The sequence below is a fragment of the Vitis riparia genome, chromosome 1 (genome assembly GCF_004353265.1).
Source record: "Vitis riparia cultivar Riparia Gloire de Montpellier isolate 1030 chromosome 1, EGFV_Vit.rip_1.0, whole genome shotgun sequence".
Taxonomy (NCBI): Eukaryota; Viridiplantae; Streptophyta; class Magnoliopsida; order Vitales; family Vitaceae; genus Vitis; species Vitis riparia.
Genome location: NC_048431.1, coordinates 2,606,402 through 2,629,040, shown reverse-complemented (window position 1 = coordinate 2,629,040; position 22,639 = coordinate 2,606,402). Strand labels below are relative to the sequence as shown.

Sequence of the window (22,639 nt, the reverse complement as noted above, 5' to 3'; positions counted from 1 at the left end):
ATTAGCCATGAACTTATAATAAACAAAAATTTCCATGTCATAGGCAAAAAGATTATCCCCTTTTCTTTAAATATGTCTCATTAATCTTTATATTAGTTTTTTAATTTAAATATCTTCATGCATTATTGATATAAAAATTCCACCCAAAGTCATTTTCATCGGTTTCCAGCTTGGAAGTCTCTTGGACTATCTACCAAGTACAATATTTTTGCCTTTAAAATTTGCTTCAAATATTGGAAGAAACTAAGGCATGATGAATGTAGACATTGTTAATGATGGGGACTGCCCCCTTCATGGAATATTGCATGATCTAACAAAACTTGGGGAATAAGATTATTGATTGTAATATTGATATCATAGTGTCACAAATTGTGTTAGGTTCTATTAATTGTCTTGGCGTGGAGTACTTTTCGCGGCGATGATTATAATTAATCTCCTTTTTTGTTTGGGATAAGCATATAATTAAGTCAACTAGTATTGGAGGGTCATAATCATCCAATGGTTTTGAATCTCCATCAAAGAGAGATCTGAGGGTGGGACCAGACAAAAATCTCAAAGCTTCACCCTTATTTCATAAAGCTAAGAACCTCCCTGTAAAGCAATGTCATGGTGCATTTAACTCAGGTTGTGCTTTTCGTTTGCAGCTGTCCTAATCCAGGATGAGTGTCTATTTTAACTTTGTTCTAAGGGAGTGTGTCCACAATTAGAATAGTGAACGTCTGCATCCAATCATGCTCTCCACCTCCAACACGCCTCTTTCCATCACCAAGTACAGAAATACTCTGAACTTATATTTCTTCCATACCCAAAAGTCAAGTCCCTGTTCATCATTCTTTGTCTTGCCGGATAAGCTCTCAGATTCTAATCACAAAGCAATTCAAAAAAAGAAAAAGAAAAAAGGGAGGTTTGATTTTTATTCACCTCTTCCGCTAAGCTATGTCTAAGGTTTTTTTGGCTTTTTATTAAAAGTAATTTGTTTTTGAAATTTAGATCGTTTGTTTTTCTATTTTTTATAACTTATTATAAATTTTTTATTGAACAGAAAAAACCAAAATATATAACTTTTTTCTAAATAGAAAAAATAACATATTGATTTTTTTTTACTTTTTAATACTTAATAAAAGTAAAATACTACAAAAACAAACAACCTAATATTTAATAATATTAAGTATTAAGTTTCTATTTAAAAATAAGTAAAAAAACAAACACCATCTTAATTTTTACTCTTAAAAAGAAATTATGGGTTCGATTTGTTCAGGCTATGGGAGGGTCATGTTAGGATTAGAAAAGGGACTCTTGGGTTGGCCTTTAACGAAATGAAACTTTGGGCCTCAGCTTATCCATTATAACTTGGATCTTATCACTTCATTCCATGTGGTCTTACTTTGGTGAGATGGACTTGGAACAGGGTGGTAAATAAGGCGGGCTCTTTTCATGGGTCATGAAGCCAGTTCAAAAGTGACTGATTTGAGCCCATTTTTAGTCCAGAAGTCTAGTGCAAAATAGATGGCCCGCTAATGGGCAGTTGCAGACAGGCCCATCTCTATTAAACCCAGGCCAAAAAAGACGGTTTGGTTGTTCGACCGAGTTGGGGGCAAGGTAGGTCCGCTTGATATAAATATCAACCCAATTTAATCATACTATATAGTAAATTCAGGATTTATAAAGCTATAGTTATGACAATTATGGATGAAATAAAATGTGTCATATATCCATTTGAATGTTACTAAAAGCAGAAATTGAACAAACACGAATGACTAAAGTTCTGCAATTATGGGTAAGTACAAAATGGAATGAGATACGGAGAAGATATACAGGAAGAGTGTAGACCTCAAGTGGATTCGTATGACAAGTACATGAATAAATGAAACATTGATGGGGTGAGAAGATAAGGTGTCCACGACCATTGTTGCAAAAGAGGCTTTGGAGAGGAGAGAGACTTGTGGGTGGGTATGGGTGTGTGCATGTGTGGGTGTTGGGGGAATCATGTGAGGGGAATTAGTGAAGCCCAAGCTTTACCCGCATCGTTACAGCTGGCTCTGTACACATCGTAGCTGCCATGACTGCCTTTTTCACTGAGTAGCCCCCTCATTTCCCTTTAATGTTCTTTCTCTCTCTCTCTCTCTCTCTGAATGACTTGGACAGAGAGCCCCAATCCTAAGGCTTTCCAAACCGAAGTTTTAAACCGAGCCCACCTTGTTTGACTCATGTTGTGAACTATCTGCAGTATTACCTTATGTGGGGGGGTGTCCCAATCTTTTACTATTGTTTTCTGGATCCGTTCTAGGTTTTGGGAAAAAACTCATAAAGTGAGAGTCCACTGGAAGAGGGCACCACACCACACTAGCCAGTACGGTACAGCTTCTCACTCTTACTGAAACTTTTTTCTTGTCTTTAAATTATCAGCCGAGTCTAGGCCTTGAGTTGAGTAACCTACACACTTTGTATCCACTTTTGTTGAATGCTGTTTCATAATGGTCACGTACGGCTTTTCCAGTGACCAAGATTCAGAACTCAGGTGGTAATTGCTTCAGAGAGAGAGAGACCCACAAACACAAAGATATAATTGATAGAGATCTCATTATGATCTTTGCATATCCCTGGAAGGCATATTTCCTCATCAAAAGTCTCCAGAGTCCAACCAACCAGATACATATACTGTTTTGAGAACCATTTTTCTGGGGTGGGAATTATGTCATGGAGAAGCATTCTCCAATCTCCATTATCTTGCTGGAACCCACCAAGATTCAAGAAGAGACAACCTACCTCTACCACTCTCACACTGTGTCTTTTAGAAATAACACTTCTGAGCTCATCAAACCTCTCTCATCTTAAAGTCGGAACAACTAGCATAATTGCTGGCCATTTGAGGGCTGAGTACAAATACAATGAGGGTCTGTTATTGTTACCTATTTGAAACGACAATGGTGTTAAAATTTCAAGGGAAGATTAGGTTAAGTTGTGATAGTATTAAAATAATTGAAACAATGTACATTTTTTAAAAAAATATATTTTATTTAATACAAGGAGACTAATCATCACTCAAAATTATATTTACGAATGATAAGTTTTTTTTATTTATTTTATTTTATAAGAATAAAATGTCACATATGTAATTTATTTTAATTTTATTTCAGCGTACATTCTTCATTTCTTCGATTTAAAAAAGAAAAAGAAAATACATTTAATAAATTTATTCTAAAATAAAATTTGATTTTGAGAAGTCACGTCATCAAACATAGCTGAATAACTCTATAATTCTTTTATGAATAAATAAATATCATTAAAAAAATTACATGTGATTAGTAAAGTAATGACGTGGAGAAGAGGATGAGGAGGAGAGAGAGTGCGTGGAGTGGCTGTTAGCCTTGAGTCCTTGACGTGACCATCAGAATGTCGCTCCACGTCCCCTCAATTAACCTTCACCATCATATAAACCTTTCCGATTCTTCATGTGTATAGATTGGACATGCTTGGATTAGTAAACGCATTCAACATTTTTGGGAGAATAAACACTTCGAGAACAGGTTTTGATTAGTACACGATTTTTTTTGAGAAGCATCAAACAGAGGTGTCCGCATTGATAAAATAAATTCACACAATGTCCAAAAATAATTAATTATAACTTACAAATAATTAAAATATAACGATTATTAAATTTGAAAAAATCTGGTTCAACTGACTCAGTGAGTCAGAGACTCGGTTGTTGTCGTCAAGGTAGGGCGCAGCCATGCCGTGAAAAACCGAGCCTCGTCCTGTCCTTGTCGAACTCCAACAAAAATCCTTGTTGCATTAGATTCCCAATCACCGAGAACCCTGACGGCGTCATAACGGCCTGTAACGCCAAGCACTTCACGTCCTCGTCCGTGTCCACGAAGTAGTTTCTTGGAGGTGGCGAGAACACCGAGTCGCCTCCGAGTTTGAAACTCAGTTTGGGTAGACGCGGGTGTTCGATTTCTGACACGTTCACGCACAGATCGAAACCCGGAGTCGGCTCAGCTGGACTCGGTAACCTCACGCGCCGTTTTATAACCGTTAGGATCTGGCGGTAGGCTGGTTCGGGGAGGAAGGTGAGGGTGGTGCCGGAGTCGACAATGGTGCCGCCGTTACCCAGTTCGTCGAGGGCCCAGACGGAGGGGTTGATCGGTAATTTGATGCCGTCGACGGAGACGCTTTCGATATCTATATAGTAAAATGTGGGGGAGAGAGGGTTGAAATGGAGTGGTGTGAAGCGCATTCTGCGTTTTCCGGGGGCGACGTCGTTTTGGGTGCTGCCGATTAGAAGATAGCTCGTTGGAGATGGTGAAATGTCGTGATCCATGAGACAATATGAGAACTTGTTACCAAATCGGTGACCCAGTTGAGAAGATAGGGAGATGGGCCCTCTGCCCAGGCCCATGACTCCGTGAGCACCGTTGAAGCTCGCACCCGAAACACTGGGACCAGAGATCCGAAACGCACAACCGAAAGCTATCCCTTTCAGCTTGGCTTCCCTGCCGGAGCTGGTGTTCAACGTCGTCGTTTCTTTGGAGAAAAACCCACTAGTTTTGGATCCGTCGCCGTAGGAGTACTCGTAGCGACAGGGACTGTGGAGGCGGGCGTGGTTGCAGCGATGGTGTTTTGGGAGGGGAACGAGTTGACACGCCGAGTCGTAACAGTGGTTGGGGGAAAATGTGGTGGAGTGGCGAGCCAAGAAGGCTGATCCCGGTGTGTGTCTGGTGCAGTTTCGGCAAGCGGAGCACTTGACCCACACTAGATCACTGCCGGTGTCGGCCACGAGGAGGAGTTTCTGAGGTGGGGTTCCAAGCCTAAGATCAACGAAATACTGGCCAGAGCCGGTGGAGGCGCCGGAGACTACTGGAGATTTGAGCGATTGAGGGGTGTGCAATGCAGAGAAGAAAAAGGAGAGGCGCTGGGAATCAAATGAGAGAGCTTGGGAAGGGGTAGTGAAAGGCTTAATGTGGAGCAATGGGAGCTTCAAGTATTCAACGGTGCCATTTTGGGCAATGGGTAGGGCGTTGCAGATATCCGTGAAGAAGAAGATAAGAAGAAGAAGAAGAAGAGAGAAGAGAGAGGAAAATGGCAACGCCATTGTTAGAGAAGGAGAGGATGAGAGTGAGAGTGATAGCGAGCTCAGAGACGCGTTTTTTGGTCTGGAAAGGCCGTAGTATATACGTATTGGGTTGGGTATATGTGTGTGTATGCAAAGTGTATATACGTATTTAATACGGTGTATGAAATTGAAGCAAGGCACGTTTTCTTCAAAGTACAAGACCGGAGCTGCGTCTGCATCCTTTGACGTGTTTCTCTGAAATCTCCACCTTAGAATTTGGCAGCACCCTATAATCATGGCCACGTGTCTCCTGCACCTCTCATGTCCGTCCTTGTGCCTCCTACACGGATCCAGAGTAAATTCAAAAAATACTTTAATAAAATATGAAAAAAAAAATTATTATTTTTATATATTATCGTAATATACTAATGTCAGCATTCATTGTCCCTTTGAAATTTGAAATTCAATTTAATTTCCATTTAAACTTTTTTAAAAAAAAAAAAAAAAAAAAAAAAAAAATTGGCCCCATCAAAAGGGCAGATAAGGTATCCCCAAGACAGGGTGGAATGCCTCTTGTCCTCCATGGTGGAACTGGAAAGCATAACACATAAAAACAAAAATCCAAAAGGTGAATGAATTTTAGATATATATGCCTGGCTTCGGATACTTTTAGGGTAACGCCAGGTATATATTTCTATATACAAATGTCATCTCAAATAAAGAAAAAAAAAATCAACGGCCTCCCCTCAATTTCCATTCCGCCATCATCATCTTACATAGAAGACAGAATCAAACCCAAGCCCACTCTCACATGCACACATGAAAAAGGAAAATCCAAGATGATTTTAGATCCTTGTCCGATGCTCATGAAAGTTCACATGAGGTGTAACTAGTCAGATTCTATTAACTATCTTTAATCATTTTGTTTATATGCTTAATTTCTTAATCTAATTAACTTTATGGGAGAGTACGTTCATTTTTTAAAATTAAGAGATTATACAGACGTATTCTACACGTACGTTAACGTCATAAACACTAATTCCACGGCACCTGACCTTGGCATTATTAATTTGTACACATCCCCATGAACTTAAAAGCATGTTGTGTGATGGGTCCGGGGTACCATATCAATTATTGTTATTGTCAGTGAATGCTTAGTATCGTTATCGCGCCAATTTCCGGAGGGTTTTAATTTGTTGTGTTATGTGCTGCTAAGTGTGTAGATGAATTCAAGTTCGGTTCGGGTTCACTTCGGGTTAGGTTTGAGTTATGCATGAGTTGCTGACCTTATCTTCTAGTACTTGGAGGTCAAACTTAACCATGAGTCTAATAAACATAACCTAATATTTAAATTGTTAAAAGAGTGTTGATTCATTCATTCTTGTAAGTGGATTTTATAGTTTGCTAAAAATTTTGAAAGAGAAAAAAATAGAAGAGTTACGGTTCTTCTTTGGAAATCATTTTTATGTGATAAAACACCTATTCACTTCCCTTTATGTGTAATCTATGATCGAGATTAATCTATAATTGGTATTAAAGTAAATCTCTATTAAAATATTTTTTGGTTCTTAAATAAATTTCAAGTATGGATCCACATCAAGAGAACACCTCTATTATGAGTCTGGCCTATTTCAATGATGAAATGATTCAAATTGGAGTAAAGCTTTTAAGTTTGGGTAGACTCGAACAAAGGTTTTGGTAGAAAAGGTAATGCAAGTGTCATATATTCCTTCTTTAATGTTAATAGGACAAATGAACTTTGAAGGACTGTGACATACATTTTGATTAAGAAGACTTGACATACTTTCTTAATAATATATAAATTAAGGAACTAATTCCATTAAAATAACAAACTTCAAATGCTAATATCTTGATTTGAGACTATCAAGATGAATGAACATGGGAACTTTGATGATTTTCTAATAAATATTATTAATTATGATAAGCTCATCCCTAACTCTAAAGTAGTATAGGGAAATCTTGAAATCTTTTTTGGAGAGATATAAAGTTAAAGCGATCATCATTAAGAATTTCAATAATGTAAATTTCCTAAAAATAGATGAGTTTTAAATTATTTCTAAAAGTTTGAGATGACCATTAAATCACATGGGAAAATGAAAAAGAAGGTAATTACTTTTAAGTGCTATCAAAGAAGACTCCGTGGGATCCAAAGACAAGGAACATGAGAAAATATTGGATGGAAAGTTGATTAAGTTTCCTAGAAAATTGAAGAAGTATATGAAATTTTAAAAAATGAAAGAAGCATTCCCAAGATGCTTCAGAATAAAGAAACTCAATTGAAAAATCTTATAGAAAAGACAAAAGGATGGAAAATATCTAAAATGGAGTTTGAAATTGTATGTTAATTATTTCAACATATATATAATTATGAGAAATTATCAAACTTTTTGGTTGATTATGTAATTAATTTTTCGAGGATCAGTGATCTATTAGATAGTAAAACTTAAATAAATTTTGTTGCGTTTCATATGGAATTGTCAGGTGGGGTTGTGACGAAAAAGGAGTTTGCTCCCATTGTATATTTAAACATGTTATTATTTAGGATCTTTTTAGAGAGTTGGACAACAATTGAGGGGAGAGTAAGAGTTCCACCATTGTATTTTTTTTTTTGTCATTTGATTAGTGCTTTCTTGAGTGTTGGTGCACTATGTGGACATAGTAATCATATCCATAGTTGAACTATATATATTAAAATCTTTTATTTTTCTTTACTTTCTATTCATGTTTGTGATTTTGGTTAACATGATAATCCCATTAGAATGTAAAAAAGCATTGGTCATTAATGAAATGAACAAGTAATAACCCCACACACACAAGCTCTAATATAACCAATCTAGTACCCATTGGAAACTAACTCTACTCATGTAGTTAATTTAGTTGCCCATTAGTGATAGTAGTGGGAAAGGTCTAGATATTCATGCATGATGGTTGCCTTTTTTTAACCAACTAGTTTTAGTAGATTTTATATATCTTTTAGCCCTTTATATTGCAAAATCATTTTGGTAGATTAATTTTTTTTAACACTTAAAGATTATTATCTAAAGTAGTTTAGAATAAGTTTTTTTCAAAAGAATATTGAAAACAAAAGTATAAATAGAAAAAGAAAGATAGATATGAATATATAAAGTACTTCAACGTATTTTTAATTATATCTTAATTTAATTAGTTATATTGTATTAATTTTTTAAAAACATTAATGGATAAAAAGGGATTAAATGATTAAAAATTTGTAAACTTAACCTTTCATGTCTGAATTTGAAAATTAACTTATGTATATTACAAGAAAAAAGTGTAGGTATTTTTGTTAAAAATTGATATTTTTTAAGTTGATAAAACATGAAGGGTTAGATTTATAAATTAAGGATTATTTCATCACTTTTAATCAAATAACTCTTTTAAAAATGTTTACATTATTTTTTTTTTTGAAGAAATATCAATAAGAAATATATGTAGAATGCATGAAACTCGTAAGAGCTAAAAAAAACTTTTTCTCTTCTTAAAGTTGTCTTTTGAGAATTATGACGAGTTATGTTTGTTGAGAACCTCCCATTTCCTCTATGTTTATGCTCTATGCTCTAGTATTAGTGAATTTTTCTTATTGATCAATGTCGACTCATTATAATAAATATAATGTTTCGTCACAAATGTTTTTGTGCTAAAAAGTCAAATTTTTATAGCAAAAACATATTTTTCATGACAAAAATTTCTTTGTGGTTGTCATAGACTCACAACAAGTCCATCATTAATTTTTTTTACCCATAAATAAATTTTTTTGTTGCTCTAGTGTTAGTGACCCTTTTTTATTAATCAATGTTGACACTTTTTCTTTAAAATGGAAAATTACCCCTAATAAGCTATTACTCTTTAGAGAGATCAAACATATTCTCAAAACTCACATCAATGTTTGTACTCAGGGAAATAATACAAAATAAGTGTAAATATACTAAGTTGTTAATAAAAGTTAGTGCTTAATGTTGGTGTGTGGGGAAATAACACAAAATAAGTATACATATGATAAGTTGTTAATAAAAGACAATATACTCTTTAGGCAAATCATACACCTCACATAGTCAAAGTTGATACTCTTTAGGTTAAGATAAAACACTCTTTGGAAATCCAAAAGCTAGTCCTTTTTCTATTATGATCGTAGTTAATGAGTCATATATCATACAAATAGAGGAATATTCAATGTAGCATATCCAAAGTAATACAATAGGAAGATGAACTTTGGCCCGAAAGAATTGGATCATTGTATGTTATTCCTCATAAATTTCTCAAAAATTAATGATTTGTTAGTAATTAGTATTTCTCTTTTATATTTTTAAAAAATAAAAGTAGAAAAGAACATCACCTAGGAAGATTTAGGAAATTAATGTTTATCATTTCATCATATTTATTAAAGGAATTGAAAAAATTTCCCTTGATATGTTACATATGTGTATAAATATAATTTTCAATTTTCAAAAAAAAAATCTTCTAATGTTTTATTATAAAAAATATTTTAACTAAAAATAGGTATAAAAAAATTTAGATAGGGTATTTTTATCTTCAAAAAATAGTATGTCATATCCTCAAAAAAAATAATTATTATTGATTTGATTTAGGCATTATTTTTATACTTTTTAATCAAATATCTACTAATCCATATATTTTAATATATCTCAATCAAGAAATTATTTTAAAAGGTGGATGTCGTTCAAGGTGGTGGTTTGAATTGGTTGAGTAACACACTTAGTGGTGGTGTTTTTATAATAATAATATTATAAAATATTAATTATCATGATAAAAAATACTATGGTGTTTTACAAATAATTTATCTTATAACTTTTTATCTTACAATAAAAAATTGTGAAGTATTTAAAAGATTCATGAAATATTTAAATTAATCCTTACTTGTTGAAGAAATTATGAAAACTTTTTGAAATTGTTTCATTTAAGAATTCATTAATAATATTTTGTGGCTTACTCTCTCAAATTAATCACATGATTACTATAATATGATTAGCATGACATCTCAAAATACTATAAAATTTTCAAAATAATAAAGAAACAACAATTTTCTAAAATGTACACATAAACGAGTGAAATATAAATTTAATTAACATTTATTTCTATAATGTGATAAAAAAACTTAAGAAAATGTTAAATAATTATGTTTAAAATATTTCAATAATATATAAATGATGTTTCTTGATTTTCTCTCAAAAAGCAACTATTAGAAAATAATTACTTTCATATATTTAAAATATTTCCATAGTATAATAATGATCTTTCATATTTTCTTTTCAAAATGAAAAAACTACTGAAATCTTAGATATATTAATATTAGTAAAAGGTATCATAAAAATTTCAATGTAAAATAAATTATGAAAATTCTATAAATATTTAAAATGCATGTTATTGATATTTTATAATTTAGTCGATTAAAATAAACCATCTAATTAAAAATCTTGAAAGAATATATTTATGAAAATATGTTGGTAGACATTTACAAAGGGTTAAATTCATTGAAACAATACCATTTTACCAATAGATATTTACTGTTGTTGTAGTTGTTAGCAATAAGTTGTATACTTACAACAAAAAATTTCATTTGTAAGCGATTAATTTTATTGATTTTTTTTTATAATATTGGAGACTTCACTCCAGTCTCATTTAATTTTGATTATCTAATCAATTTTCACCATTCTAGTCTAATGTAATTTCAAATGTGATGAGATTTTATCATTCTAGAATCAATGTGATCAATACTTCTAGTCTAATTGTTTTTCTTTACCTAAATTGCATTATTCTAGAAGAATGTTATAATTTTTTTCATTGTAAGAAATAATATTGATTCTTAATTATTTTAAGAGATTTTAATATTCTAGAACCAATATGATTTTATTTTTTTTGTCTAGATTTTTTACTTTAACTAAACTACATTATTGTGGAAGAATGACATAATTTTTGCATGATGAACAACTTTTGAATTGTGATAAGTTAACATTTTTTTTAACTATATAAATTTTGTAAGATTTACATTTCTTTTAAGAACTTTAATATAAAACCTATTGAGTTTCTTACTCCGATGAATAAATATAAGTGTTTAAAATGTGATAATAAATTTATAAATTCTAATGGTATTGAACACCATAATGTCCGATTGTATTAGAAATTATATTATGTTTGTTCTATCTATTATAATGCATTTATTATAAAGGTTAATACATGTGTGAAAGTGCAAGTAAGTTTCTTAATTATTTCATGAGATTTTAATATTTTAGAACCAATATATATGACTATTCTAGTCTAAATTTTTTTACTTTACCTAAACTATATTATTGTGGAAGAGTGTCACAATTTTTGCATAATGAACAATTTTTGTATTATTGCAAGTTAAACATTTTTTTAACCATATAAATCTTATGAGATTCATATTTTTTGTTAGAACTTTAATATAAAGTTTATAGAGTTTCTTAATCCAAAGAATATGTATAAGTGCTTAAAATGTGGTCATGAATTTATAAATTTTAATGGTATTAAACATCACAATGCCCGTTTACATTAGTAATTGTACTATTTTTGTTTTATTCAAAATAATACATTTGTTATAATTAGGGTTAACTTGCATATACTATGCACGTGAAATTACATGTGCTATGCATGTGAAATTACATGTGTTACACATGTGAAAGTGCACATGCTATGCACGTGCATTGTTATAATTTTTGTATGATGAAGAACTTTTGCATTATTACAAGTTAACATTTTCTTTAAACTATATAAATCTTGTGAGATTTATATTTCATATTACAACTTTAATATGAAGTTTATTGAGTTTCTTAGTCCAAATAATAGGTATAAATGTTTAAAATGTATTAATGAATTTATAAATTCTAATAATATTAAGCACCGCAATGTCCGGTTGTATTAGAAATTACATTACAATTGTTTTACTTGTTATAATACATTTATTATAACAGTTAATATATACGAAAGTGAACGTACTATGTACGTGAAAGTGCATGTGCTATGCATGTGAATTTCTTAATTATTTCATGGGATTTTAATATTCTAGAACCAATATGACCGTTTTAATATAATTTTTTTTACTTTACCTAAACCATATTATTGTGGAAGAGTGTTGTTATCTTTGCAAGATGAACAACTATTATATTATTACAAGTTAACATTTTTTTTAACTATATAAATCTTATGAGATTTATGTTTATTGTTAGAACTTTAATATAAAGCCTATTGAGTTTTTCTTAATCTAGATAATATGTATCAAAGTCCAAAATGTGGTCGTGAATTAATAATTTTTAATGGTATTGAGCACCACAATGTCCGACTATATTAGAAATTGTATTATTTTAGTTCTACTTGCAATAATACATTTGCTATAAATGTTAACTTACATATGTCATGCACGTGAAACTACATGTGTCATCACTACTACAAAAATAGAAAATTATGACGCTTTAATCTTTGGCGCTTTCATAAAGTATCGTTATATTGAGATATACACTTGCGTTTTTCAAAATGGTCATTTTTTATAGTAGTTTTTTATTTTATTTCATGACACTTATTTAAAGTATCATTGTCTGATGTGGCCTTTATAAGAATAACTAGTTATGTCATGACACTTTATAGCAGTGTCATAATTGTGATATTTTACATTGGCGCTTATATCAAGTGACATTAAATAATATATATATATATATGTTCCGAATATATATTAATTAAAAGTTTTTCCATTTCTACGAGTGCCCGCCAAACATTTCCTCCACCATTTCAAAACTCAACAAACCCCAAAACCCTAGAGCTTTCACTAAAGTCTATCACTAAAATGCCCTAATCCATTGGAATGACCATTTCTAACTTCCATGGGAGGTCACCATTGTCAAATCTACTATGGAGCATCATAGAGTTACATGTAAATCTCTTTCTCAACTAATGTTGTTTTCCTCATACTTGAATAGATTAGTACGGATGAAGACAAATTGAAGGGTTTTCATTGTTCCAAATATCTGATATTATTGTTTCATAGATGGGGAAATTATTTTGGGATGACAAAATTAGAAAGATGGTATCCCAAATAAATACAGTGCATTTTTATTATTGTTTTTCCTTGACTTGATAGGATGTTACAACCAATTGTTGTATTCTACTCTGTTTTTTTCTCCACTTTGAAGGACTACTTGTTGGACCATTTAATCTTACTGCCATTAGATTTTTTCATTTGGGGGTGGAAGGGAAAGATGGAGTAGTGGTTTGCAGCACCAACTGGAAGATGAATGACTTGCTTTGTGTTGTAGTTTGATCATATTTGGGTGGGTGGGGCTAGTAGCATGCTAGTTTTCCATCATAACATGAATTTTTGTTTTCTTCTTCTCTTCTCAAAGATTGGTTTAGTTCTAGAAGCAATATGTCTGGTGCGCTGCAAGTTGTAGTAGGTAGTTCCAGCTTCTTCTTTCAGTTATGGTGGGAAGTACCACCCTATTTTTGGCTAGTTGTGCCAAGAAGATGTAGTAGCGAGCATGGTGAAATGGACGTTAGGGCTAATGTGGTGGGTGGCTCACACACCAACACAGGGGTGGGAAAGGAGGTGTAGCCTCTACCATCTGTAGATATGGATCTGTCGTGTCCATACACCACGGAGAAGATAGGTGAGACTGCAACAATTGAGAAAGTTGCAGAAGGGGGGGGGGGGGAAAGAGAATTTTCTAAGTGGTATTGAGAGGAGAACAACTGGAAAAGGAATGACATGTTTGGAAGAGATGAGTTTTAAAAGTTTCTCTGGTGGGCTTGGGTTTGAATCTCAGTTGTTGGGCATTTAAGATTGGGGGAGGCCCTAGGTCTAAAAGATATGGGTTTGGCTTGATTGGAATTAAGCTGCAGGCTCCAAATCTAGAACTGCAATAAAAATAGAGGTCCACCAAACCAGTGCACAGCCTACTAGCCCAGGGTGTAAGTGGAGTGCAAGATAGTTTAAAATATCTAGTTACAAATGTCAAAATGGAGTGTCGTGTTAAAAATAATGTCATTTCAATGTGTGTCAGAAGAAGATACAAACCTATAAACTTTTTGGCCAATTTGATGTGGATATATATCACATCTAGTTCAGAGATGGTCTGTATTCATAATCTTATTAGAGATGTTGTAATTGGTTATGACCAATTAATACCATGGTTCTAATACTAGCTAGTACTGTTTGCTGCAACCAATTAATGTTGGGCTCATGGGTAGGCCTCAATCATGTTTTCCATGGGTCAAGACACCTAGGCTCATGTCCAGCGTGAAACTAGTATTATGACAAGTTCTTCTTGGACGTCTTGTTTGTTCCCCTCGAATTCTAGGCTTCAATAAGAAGTGTCCGAAGGAACCCATGAATTAATTATTTAATTCCATGCTTCTACTTACAATATTCATTGTAAGCAGCGATCAAGAGCTGCATTGTAGAATTTTCTGTCTTCGCTACCCAAATAAAAGAAAAAAATGGTCACTGATAATTAATGTCTGCAGGCTGCTGATATTGAAACTATTTTGGCAACCAATGCTAATATGGTTTGTAGCAACCTGGATATAATTTATTTATAAAGAAGTAAAGTTCAATTTCAATCTAACCATGTTTAGTAAGCACAGAAGTGGGGAACCTTTTGTGGGATCTATCTTTCTGACTACACCCAAAGTAGCCCAGGACAATATTTAAGGTTTTCTATATGATTATCACCAAAATTATTTTATTTTATTTTTAAAAATTGATTCTTTGGGGGCTTATAATCTATCTAGCTAGTCTTGCTAATTTTCTTTGGTGTTTTATGATGATCACAAAGCTTGGACACCTATATCCTATCATTCCCATGGTGGTTGGAGATAACTTTGCACTCTTAGGTTGAGATAATTTGGTAGATGTGGTGAACGGTAAAGGTAGGTTGGGAGATCTGATTAGTTTGGAGAGACCTTTGACAATGATTTATATGGGTCTTCATGGTTTTATTTAGTAAAGTAATTTGAATACTGAAAATGTGATAGGTTATGAATCATTTGATACAATGGATGACTCTAATGTCATTTGCATTTGAGGAGACCGTGAGAGATTTTGAATTGATAACAAATCTTCTATGTAACTAAATTTAGGACCTTGTTGTTTTGATATGAAGGTTGTAACTATCCCATTAACTCGTTAGTATTGAAATTCTGCATGTTAGTAAATAGTTGTTTATTGATTTTCTAAGGTCATTAAATTCATCATTTCTATTAATTTATTGATTCCCTATTTCATGATTATTATTATGCACATATTTTTTCAAGAAATAAAGACTTTGAAAATACTATCTAGCTAAACAATGAGTGACATTATAAAAATAAGTATGAGTGATAATTAAAAAAAATTATGACTAGAAAAGAATTTTTTTTTATTGCTTTGAGGTTTGTTTTGAATTTTAAAATTTCTTCATTAATGTAAGAAATATGAATAAATGGATTCATGTGGCATTGAGCCAATGTTATAAGAATTATCAAGTCATGCAGTTTATATGGATTTATGAATGAGTGGATTTATGCGATTAGTTTTTGAAAGTAATTGTTATAATTAAATCATTGAGTAGATCTCTTTTATATTGAATATCATGATTTTGGATATCAATTTATCTTAGAGTGATCTAAAGGGTAATACTTCAGAAAACCAACCTTCACTCACAAACGCGCTGCCACATTTTAAAACAGCCTCTCCAAAAAGGCCACATGCCCTTCTAAAACCCCACCATTTGGAAAAAGCAAATGGGTGCAATAACAGTCCCAAAATGAGGTATACAACTCTGTATGTATTATGTATGTGTATTGTCATAATTGTTGCATGATGACAACTTTTTCATTATTGCAAATTAGTTTTTTTTTTTTTTTTAACTATGTAAATTTTGAAAAATTCATATTTCTTGTTAGAACTTTAATATGAAGTCTATTGAATTTCTTAATCTGGAGAATAGGTATGAGTGTTTAAAATATGATAAAAAATTTATAAATTCTAATAGTATTGAGCACCATAATGTCCAACTATATTAGAAATTGTACTATGTTTGTTCTACTTGTTATAATATATTTGTTATAAAGGTTAATGCACATTCTATGCATGTGAGTTTCTTAATTAATTATTTCATGAGATATTAATATTCTAGAACCAATATGATCATTCTAGTATAAATATTTTTACTTTACCTAAACTAGATTAATGTGAAAGAATGTCATAATTTTAGCATGATGAACAACTTTTGCATTATTGCAAATTAGCGTTTTTTCAACTACATAAATTTTATGAGATTCACGTTTCTTATTGGAACTTTAATAAAAAACCTATTGAGTTTTTTAATTTGAAGAATATTTATAAGTGTCTAAAATGTGATCATGAATTTATAAATTCTAATGGTGTTAAGCACCACAATGGTCGAGTGTATTAGAAATTGCACTATTTTTGTTTTACTCACAATAATACATTTGCTATAAAGGTTAACTTACACATGCTATGCATGTTAAACTATATGTATTATGCATATGAAACTACACGTGCGTAATACAATAATACTTAAATAGTATTGACAATTGCACTATGTTTGTTCTACTTGTTATAATGCATTTGCTATAAAGACCAACTTGCAAGAGTACAATACAAACATTTTATACATATTTTCAAGATTAAGAAACTTTTCTATAAAGACCAACTTGCAAGAGTATAATACAAATATTTTATACATATTGTCAGGATTAAGAAACTCAATAGGTAACGATGATAGTGAGGGTGTTATGAGGCTGGAGATGATGCTAATATTGATGATGATGATGCGATTGGAGGTGAGACGAATGCTAATGGTGAGGATGAGATTATGCTAATTTTGATATGTGTGATTAGAGGTGAGATGGATACTAATGGTGAGGATGGTGACCATGATGATGGTGAAAATGGAGAAGATGGTGATGGTTGTGGTGTTGATGATGTCAAAAGAGAGGTTTATGGTAACAAGATGGTGAATGTCATTTAACATAGTTAGAATTGATTACATAACGATGTTTTTAAAATAACTAGTAGAAGAACACATGCAAATGTGGATCATATTTGGTGCTTTCACAACTTAATCTCTTATTCAAATATTACCTATTTATTTTTTAATAGTGACAAACTTTTAATTTTTCTAGAGATGAAATTTATAGAATATTAATAATTTAATATTTCAAAAAGTTTATTTCCCAAGTTTATTATATTGGATAAAAGTTAAAACTCACATGAATTTATTTTTTATTCTCACAAGAGTTTTAACTTTTTATCGATTATTACTTCAAATAAATTCTTTTAATTCAAAATTTAATATAAAATGACATTCAAGATGGTTGTAATTGATTACATAACAGTGTTTTTAAAATAACTAGTAGAAGAACACATGCAAATGTAGATCATATTTGGTGCTTTCACAATTTAATCTCTTATTCAAATATTACCTATTAATTTTTAATAGTGACATAAACTTTTAATTTTTCTTAATTACCATAACTCTCGAGATGAAATTTATAGAATATTAATAATTTAATATTTCAAAAAGTTTATTTCTCGAGTTTATTATATTGGATAAAAGTTAAAACTCACATGAATTTATTTTTTATTGTCACAAGACTTTTAATTTTTTTTACCGATTATTACTTCAAATAAATTCTTTTAATTCAAAATATAATATAAATTCCAGCAAATCACATATAAAACATATTGTTTTATAGTATTTAAGGTTAGGCGTATTTTAGGGAGAAAAAAAATATAAAAGACATTTTACTTTTATAAACTATTGTAAGAATGTTTTTGAAAAATCAACTTCAAATCAGTGTATAATAATGACTACTTGTGGTGAAAAATGAAAAGTCAACACAAAGATCATCATGTTTAGGAGTTACTAACTAAAATGACATCTTCTAATGAATATAGTGAAGATAATGAGACTAATTTAGAAAAAAAAAAAAAGATAAATACTTTGCTCTTTTATATATAGTAATTGATAGTTGATAAAGTCATGGGTTGCATTTTGCTTTAGAGGCTGTCCTTGCTCAACATAGTGCACTAAAAATTGAAAGAAATTCTTAACAACAAAATATTCACCCACTCATATCAACATGAAAAATATTTATTTTACCTTACTTTGGTTTCACAATCAATAAACCCATTACTTCATATGCATGCCCTTCTAATTTTGTACTAGAAATTTCTTAGAACTTTGAGAGAGATATAAAAACTATATATGCCTTTCAAAAAAAAAATGATTTTGAAATTATAATGCACTTTCATCATTTAAGGGTATACATTAAAAGTGGTCAATTAATAATAATATTAATGACATTTTGTCAACTTTTGTAACTTTAAGTAGTTTTTTGGTAACTTACACCTATTGTAATGATATGTACTCAAACTTTGTATTTTACTAGGGTTAATTAAGCTTATCTAAGTAGATAGGGTGTTTGTAACTCATCCATTACCTATATAGTCGATGCTAGTTCTTTAAAATATGTTTGACAATTATTTTTTAAAATAATTTTTTATTTTTTTTAAAAAATGTTTAATAATCACAAAATAGAAGATGGTTTCTCTTTTTTTTCAAATAAAAAATATGGTGTTTTCAAAATATATATATATTTTGAAATTTTTTTTTACTTGTTTTAAAAAATAATTAAATAAATATAAATCATAATTAAAAATAAAATATTACAAATAAAAGTTATTTTTGAAGTATTGAAAAAAAGTTGAGAGCATTTTAAGTTTTAAAATAGATTTTCATTTTACAAAAACATCAGTAAAACAATTTTCAAACTCTTTTAGAAGCACCCATATTTTGTATTTGATTTATTTTCTTAGCTTTTAAAGTGTTTTGGAGCAATTTTTAGTGTAAAGGATTTAGGAACGATAAGTAGGAGGCAGGGTTGAAAAAGACGAAGAACTTGAAAAGTGAGGATTCAGTGCTGTGTACAGAGTCGTGCGTACGCACACTGGGACTCTGCGCACAAGGCTAGAGCCCAAGCTCTGGCAACAGTTCTCCAGGCACATTGTCTGCGCACAAGCTCAAGCCCAAACCTCTACAACCTGGAAGAGCTCCATTGCCAGTCGCAAGTCTGCCTACACAGACCCCGACTTTTTCAATGTATAGACTTCTAGGGCGTGGAATTTTAGGCACGACGGTCAGTCCCGCAAGCTAACACTTGGCAAGCGACACTTCTTCTATAGTCCCTAATCAGTTGCCCCGGCTCCAGAGAGAGGCCACTAAGTGTCCATTCTCCGAGAAGTTGGTTAGATCTGATTTTGGAAGCAAGAAAGAAAAAAAGGTTATCTCCTCGAGACCACGGGAGAGAAAGATGAGAAGCGGTAAGTTTTATAGTACTTTTAGGAGTAATTTAGGGAGGCTATCTCAGCATAGAAGTAGGTAGCTTTAGATTGTGGCTATCTAAGGCTAGATTTTGTTGTCAAACATTTTAAATTCCCCGTCGTAAAATGCCTGATCTTCACTATTTTATTGTTACCGTTCCATTTCAAGAATGATCAGTAGTTGATTTTCCAAGGTACCGAGAGGGGAGTGAAGTTGAGGTAATTCATACCTCATCTCAGTTCTCCAATTGCCTTAGGAGTAGATCTGAACCATGTTAACATGGATTCGCTTGAGCTAAGCATTATCCTTTGAATGTGGATTCCTGGTCCGAACCTAAAGCCAAATGCATTGATTCAGTACCATTTATTCCCCCCTCAACCTTGGGTCAAAAGCATCTTGTTGATTGGCACTCACAACTAGTGTCTTGCCATGGATAAAAATAGGTTTTTATAAAGCTTTTATGTGCAAATCATCGACTTTTAATTTAAATATATGTTTAGCCCTGTGTATGGACCAATCCTTGAATCTGGTGAGGAATGTAACAAAAAGAGGATAGAATGTGCATAAATGTGAGTATCAATGCAAATATGAAGATATAAAGATGATGGAAGAAACGTGAAGAAGCTGGAAATCCATGAGAAAGGGTTTCAATAGAAATCCGAGACAAGGTGGTCATTTTGATACCCAAAATGACAAAGGGTTCAATATCTGATTTTTGGCAGAAACAATAGACCTTTATCTATTTCCAATCCAATACAAGAAGATACCAATCTAATGCCACCTTAAAAATTAGATACAAGAAAAAATCCTTTTGTTTTATGCTTTTGAGAATTGATATTCAGAGATATACGATATAAGAGGGAACACCTCCATAGTTCCAAATTTAATAAAATTTTTATTTTTTCATTTATTTTCTATTCTTCTCATTCATTCATGGTTGTAAAGAAACATCTTTTCTCCATGTGCAGCTAAGGGTTTTTGAATCCGAGAGTGAATGCCTCTTAGGGGAATATCCTTAACCAAGGAGCGCATCTTTAGGTAAGTAATGTTGTTTTCTTATTCAAGATGGCAGCAACTCCAATAGCAACCATAAGGCAAATTCCAAAGGTGGTCTTCCAATGTGATGGAAGTGGTCATTTTCAATCTATTGAATTTTTGTATCACTTGGATTCATGTGGTATAATTAAACAAATATCTTGTTGTGGAAACCCTTAGCAAAATGGGGTTGCAGCAAGAAAGTATAAGCATGGTGTGGAGACAAGCCTAATTATGATGTTCATGCTAACTTACTTGCTAAACTATGGGTATAATGATTTAATTATCTCATGAACAGGCTGCCATATTCCATAGTCAAACTACAAATTGCAGTGGCTTAAATACCATTGGCTATAAGTGTTTTCCATATATAAGAAACCATAGTACTAGTAAATTTCTAAGAAAGAGCTATCCATGTGGGTTTCTTGGCTAAAGTCTAGTTCACAAAGGATTTAGATGCTTACATCCTCAAACTAGTAGGGTGTGCATATCTAGACATGTTATTTTTGAGAAAAAGAATTCCCATTTGTTAATAAATCTTGTTTGGATTTTGTTATACAAGAAGGGCAGCTAGCTATTAACAACATTCCTTAGTTATGATGAGTGGTTCAGTATGAAGAAGTGTAAGGAGAGTGACATAATCAACATTATAAATGCCGACTCCCAAATTCTCCATCCATTAGATACAACTTGTTGTACTAGAAATGATGAAGCTTAAATTGATCAAACTGATCAAGTTCAAATTGATCCAATGGACTCATGTCTAGAAAATAAATAAATAGAAATAAACTAGGTTACTAATACCAATGATATAGATTTGTAATAATTTATTTATTGATCTGTGAGTCTCTCCTCATGAAGATAACACATTGAATGATTCCTAAAGAGTAACACTGCTGGAACTTGAGCTTTGCAACATGGAGGGCATGATGCTTGAACATTAGCCTACTGACACAAGCACACACCCTATGCTCACCAAGCACAACCTTTGGCATGGACAAATCTTAGTCAGCACAAACTTAGGCACGTAAAAATCTTAGTCTTGCTCTCTAAAGTACCTATGCTCCCTCATCTACTAAATAAAAAACCCTTCAAACGCCTTGAAAATTCCATAACAGGTCACTACCCTAAAAGAAGAGTTGAAGGCCCTACAACAAAATGATACATAGGTGCTTGTCCTTAGGCCACAAATAAGAATATAGTTAGACAAAAAAATGGTGTACAAAATCAAGTACAAAGAGGATGGGAGCATTGACAGATTCAAGGTTTGCTTAATGCTAAAGGCTTCACACAAGTTCCGGGTGTTTGAAGAAACATTTAGCATTATTATAAAACTTACCACCATTAGATTACTTATCTCTATAGCAATCGGTTCCAAGTGGATAATGAAGTAACTTCATGTCAAGAATGTATTTCTATATAAAAATCTTAAAGAAACAATATATATGGAACAACAACTTGGATTTGAGGATTCTAAATTTCCCACACATGTTTGTCTATTGAAACCATCTTTTTATGGTCTCAAACAAGTTCTACGGGCATAGTTTGAATGTCTTAACTCAAGCTCTACTCCAACTTCGTTTTTATTGTAATAAGGATGATATTTTTCTATTTATTTATAATAATGCTACTAACATTCTTCTAATTTTAGTCTATGTTGATGATCTCATAATAACAGGAAATAATGATAATCTTCTTCAAAATGTCATTCAACAACTCAACTCCACATTTGCCCTAAAAGACCTTGGGAACTATAATACTTTCTTGGTGAAGTTTGTTCATTCTAAGAAGTATCTTCCTTTCACAAATGAAGTACATCAATTATTTGCTTATCAAAGCTTATATGCACGAATGGTCACCCATTGCCGCTCCAATGTCACTCAAAGATTCAATTGCCAAATGATAATGATCTTAAGGATGCCATTGAATAACAGGTCTAGTTGGAAGTTTACAATATCTTACTTTCACTAGATCTTATATTACATAGGTTGTACACCACTTTTGTCAACACTTTCAAAGCCTGCCAAGTCCAATTCAAGACTTGTAAAATGAATCTCTTGTTATTTAAAGGGAATATTAGACTTTGGTATTAAACTTTTAGCTCAAAGTCCTACAAACCTTTATGGCTTTGCTTTTTGATTGACCAATCTTTCATAAT

General features: G+C 31.9%; 1 protein-coding gene and 1 long non-coding RNA gene across 2 annotated transcripts; one reads left to right on the top strand and one right to left on the bottom strand.

Annotated features, from left to right (window-relative positions):
• Positions 1–3,433: 3,433 nt before the first annotated feature.
• On the bottom strand, positions 3,434–5,123 carry LOC117920535 (aspartyl protease family protein 2). Its single transcript, XM_034838170.1, has one exon. The coding sequence runs from the start codon at positions 5,090–5,092 to the stop codon at positions 3,713–3,715; it is 1,380 nt and encodes a 459-aa protein (XP_034694061.1). The 5' UTR covers positions 5,093–5,123; the 3' UTR covers positions 3,434–3,712.
• A 13,939-nt stretch (positions 5,124–19,062) lies between these two features.
• On the top strand, positions 19,063–20,553 carry LOC117914866. The gene is made up of 2 exons (XR_004651322.1): positions 19,063–19,445; positions 20,415–20,553. It is a non-coding gene; the product is annotated as an uncharacterized LOC117914866 (long non-coding RNA).
• Positions 20,554–22,639: the final 2,086 nt, after the last annotated feature.

What these genes read in the sequence shown, in the direction of transcription:
- LOC117920535 (XM_034838170.1), bottom strand. Translation starts at nt 5,092, where the DNA reads ATGGCGTTGCCATTTTCCTCTCTCTTCTCTCTTCTTCTTCTTCTTCTT.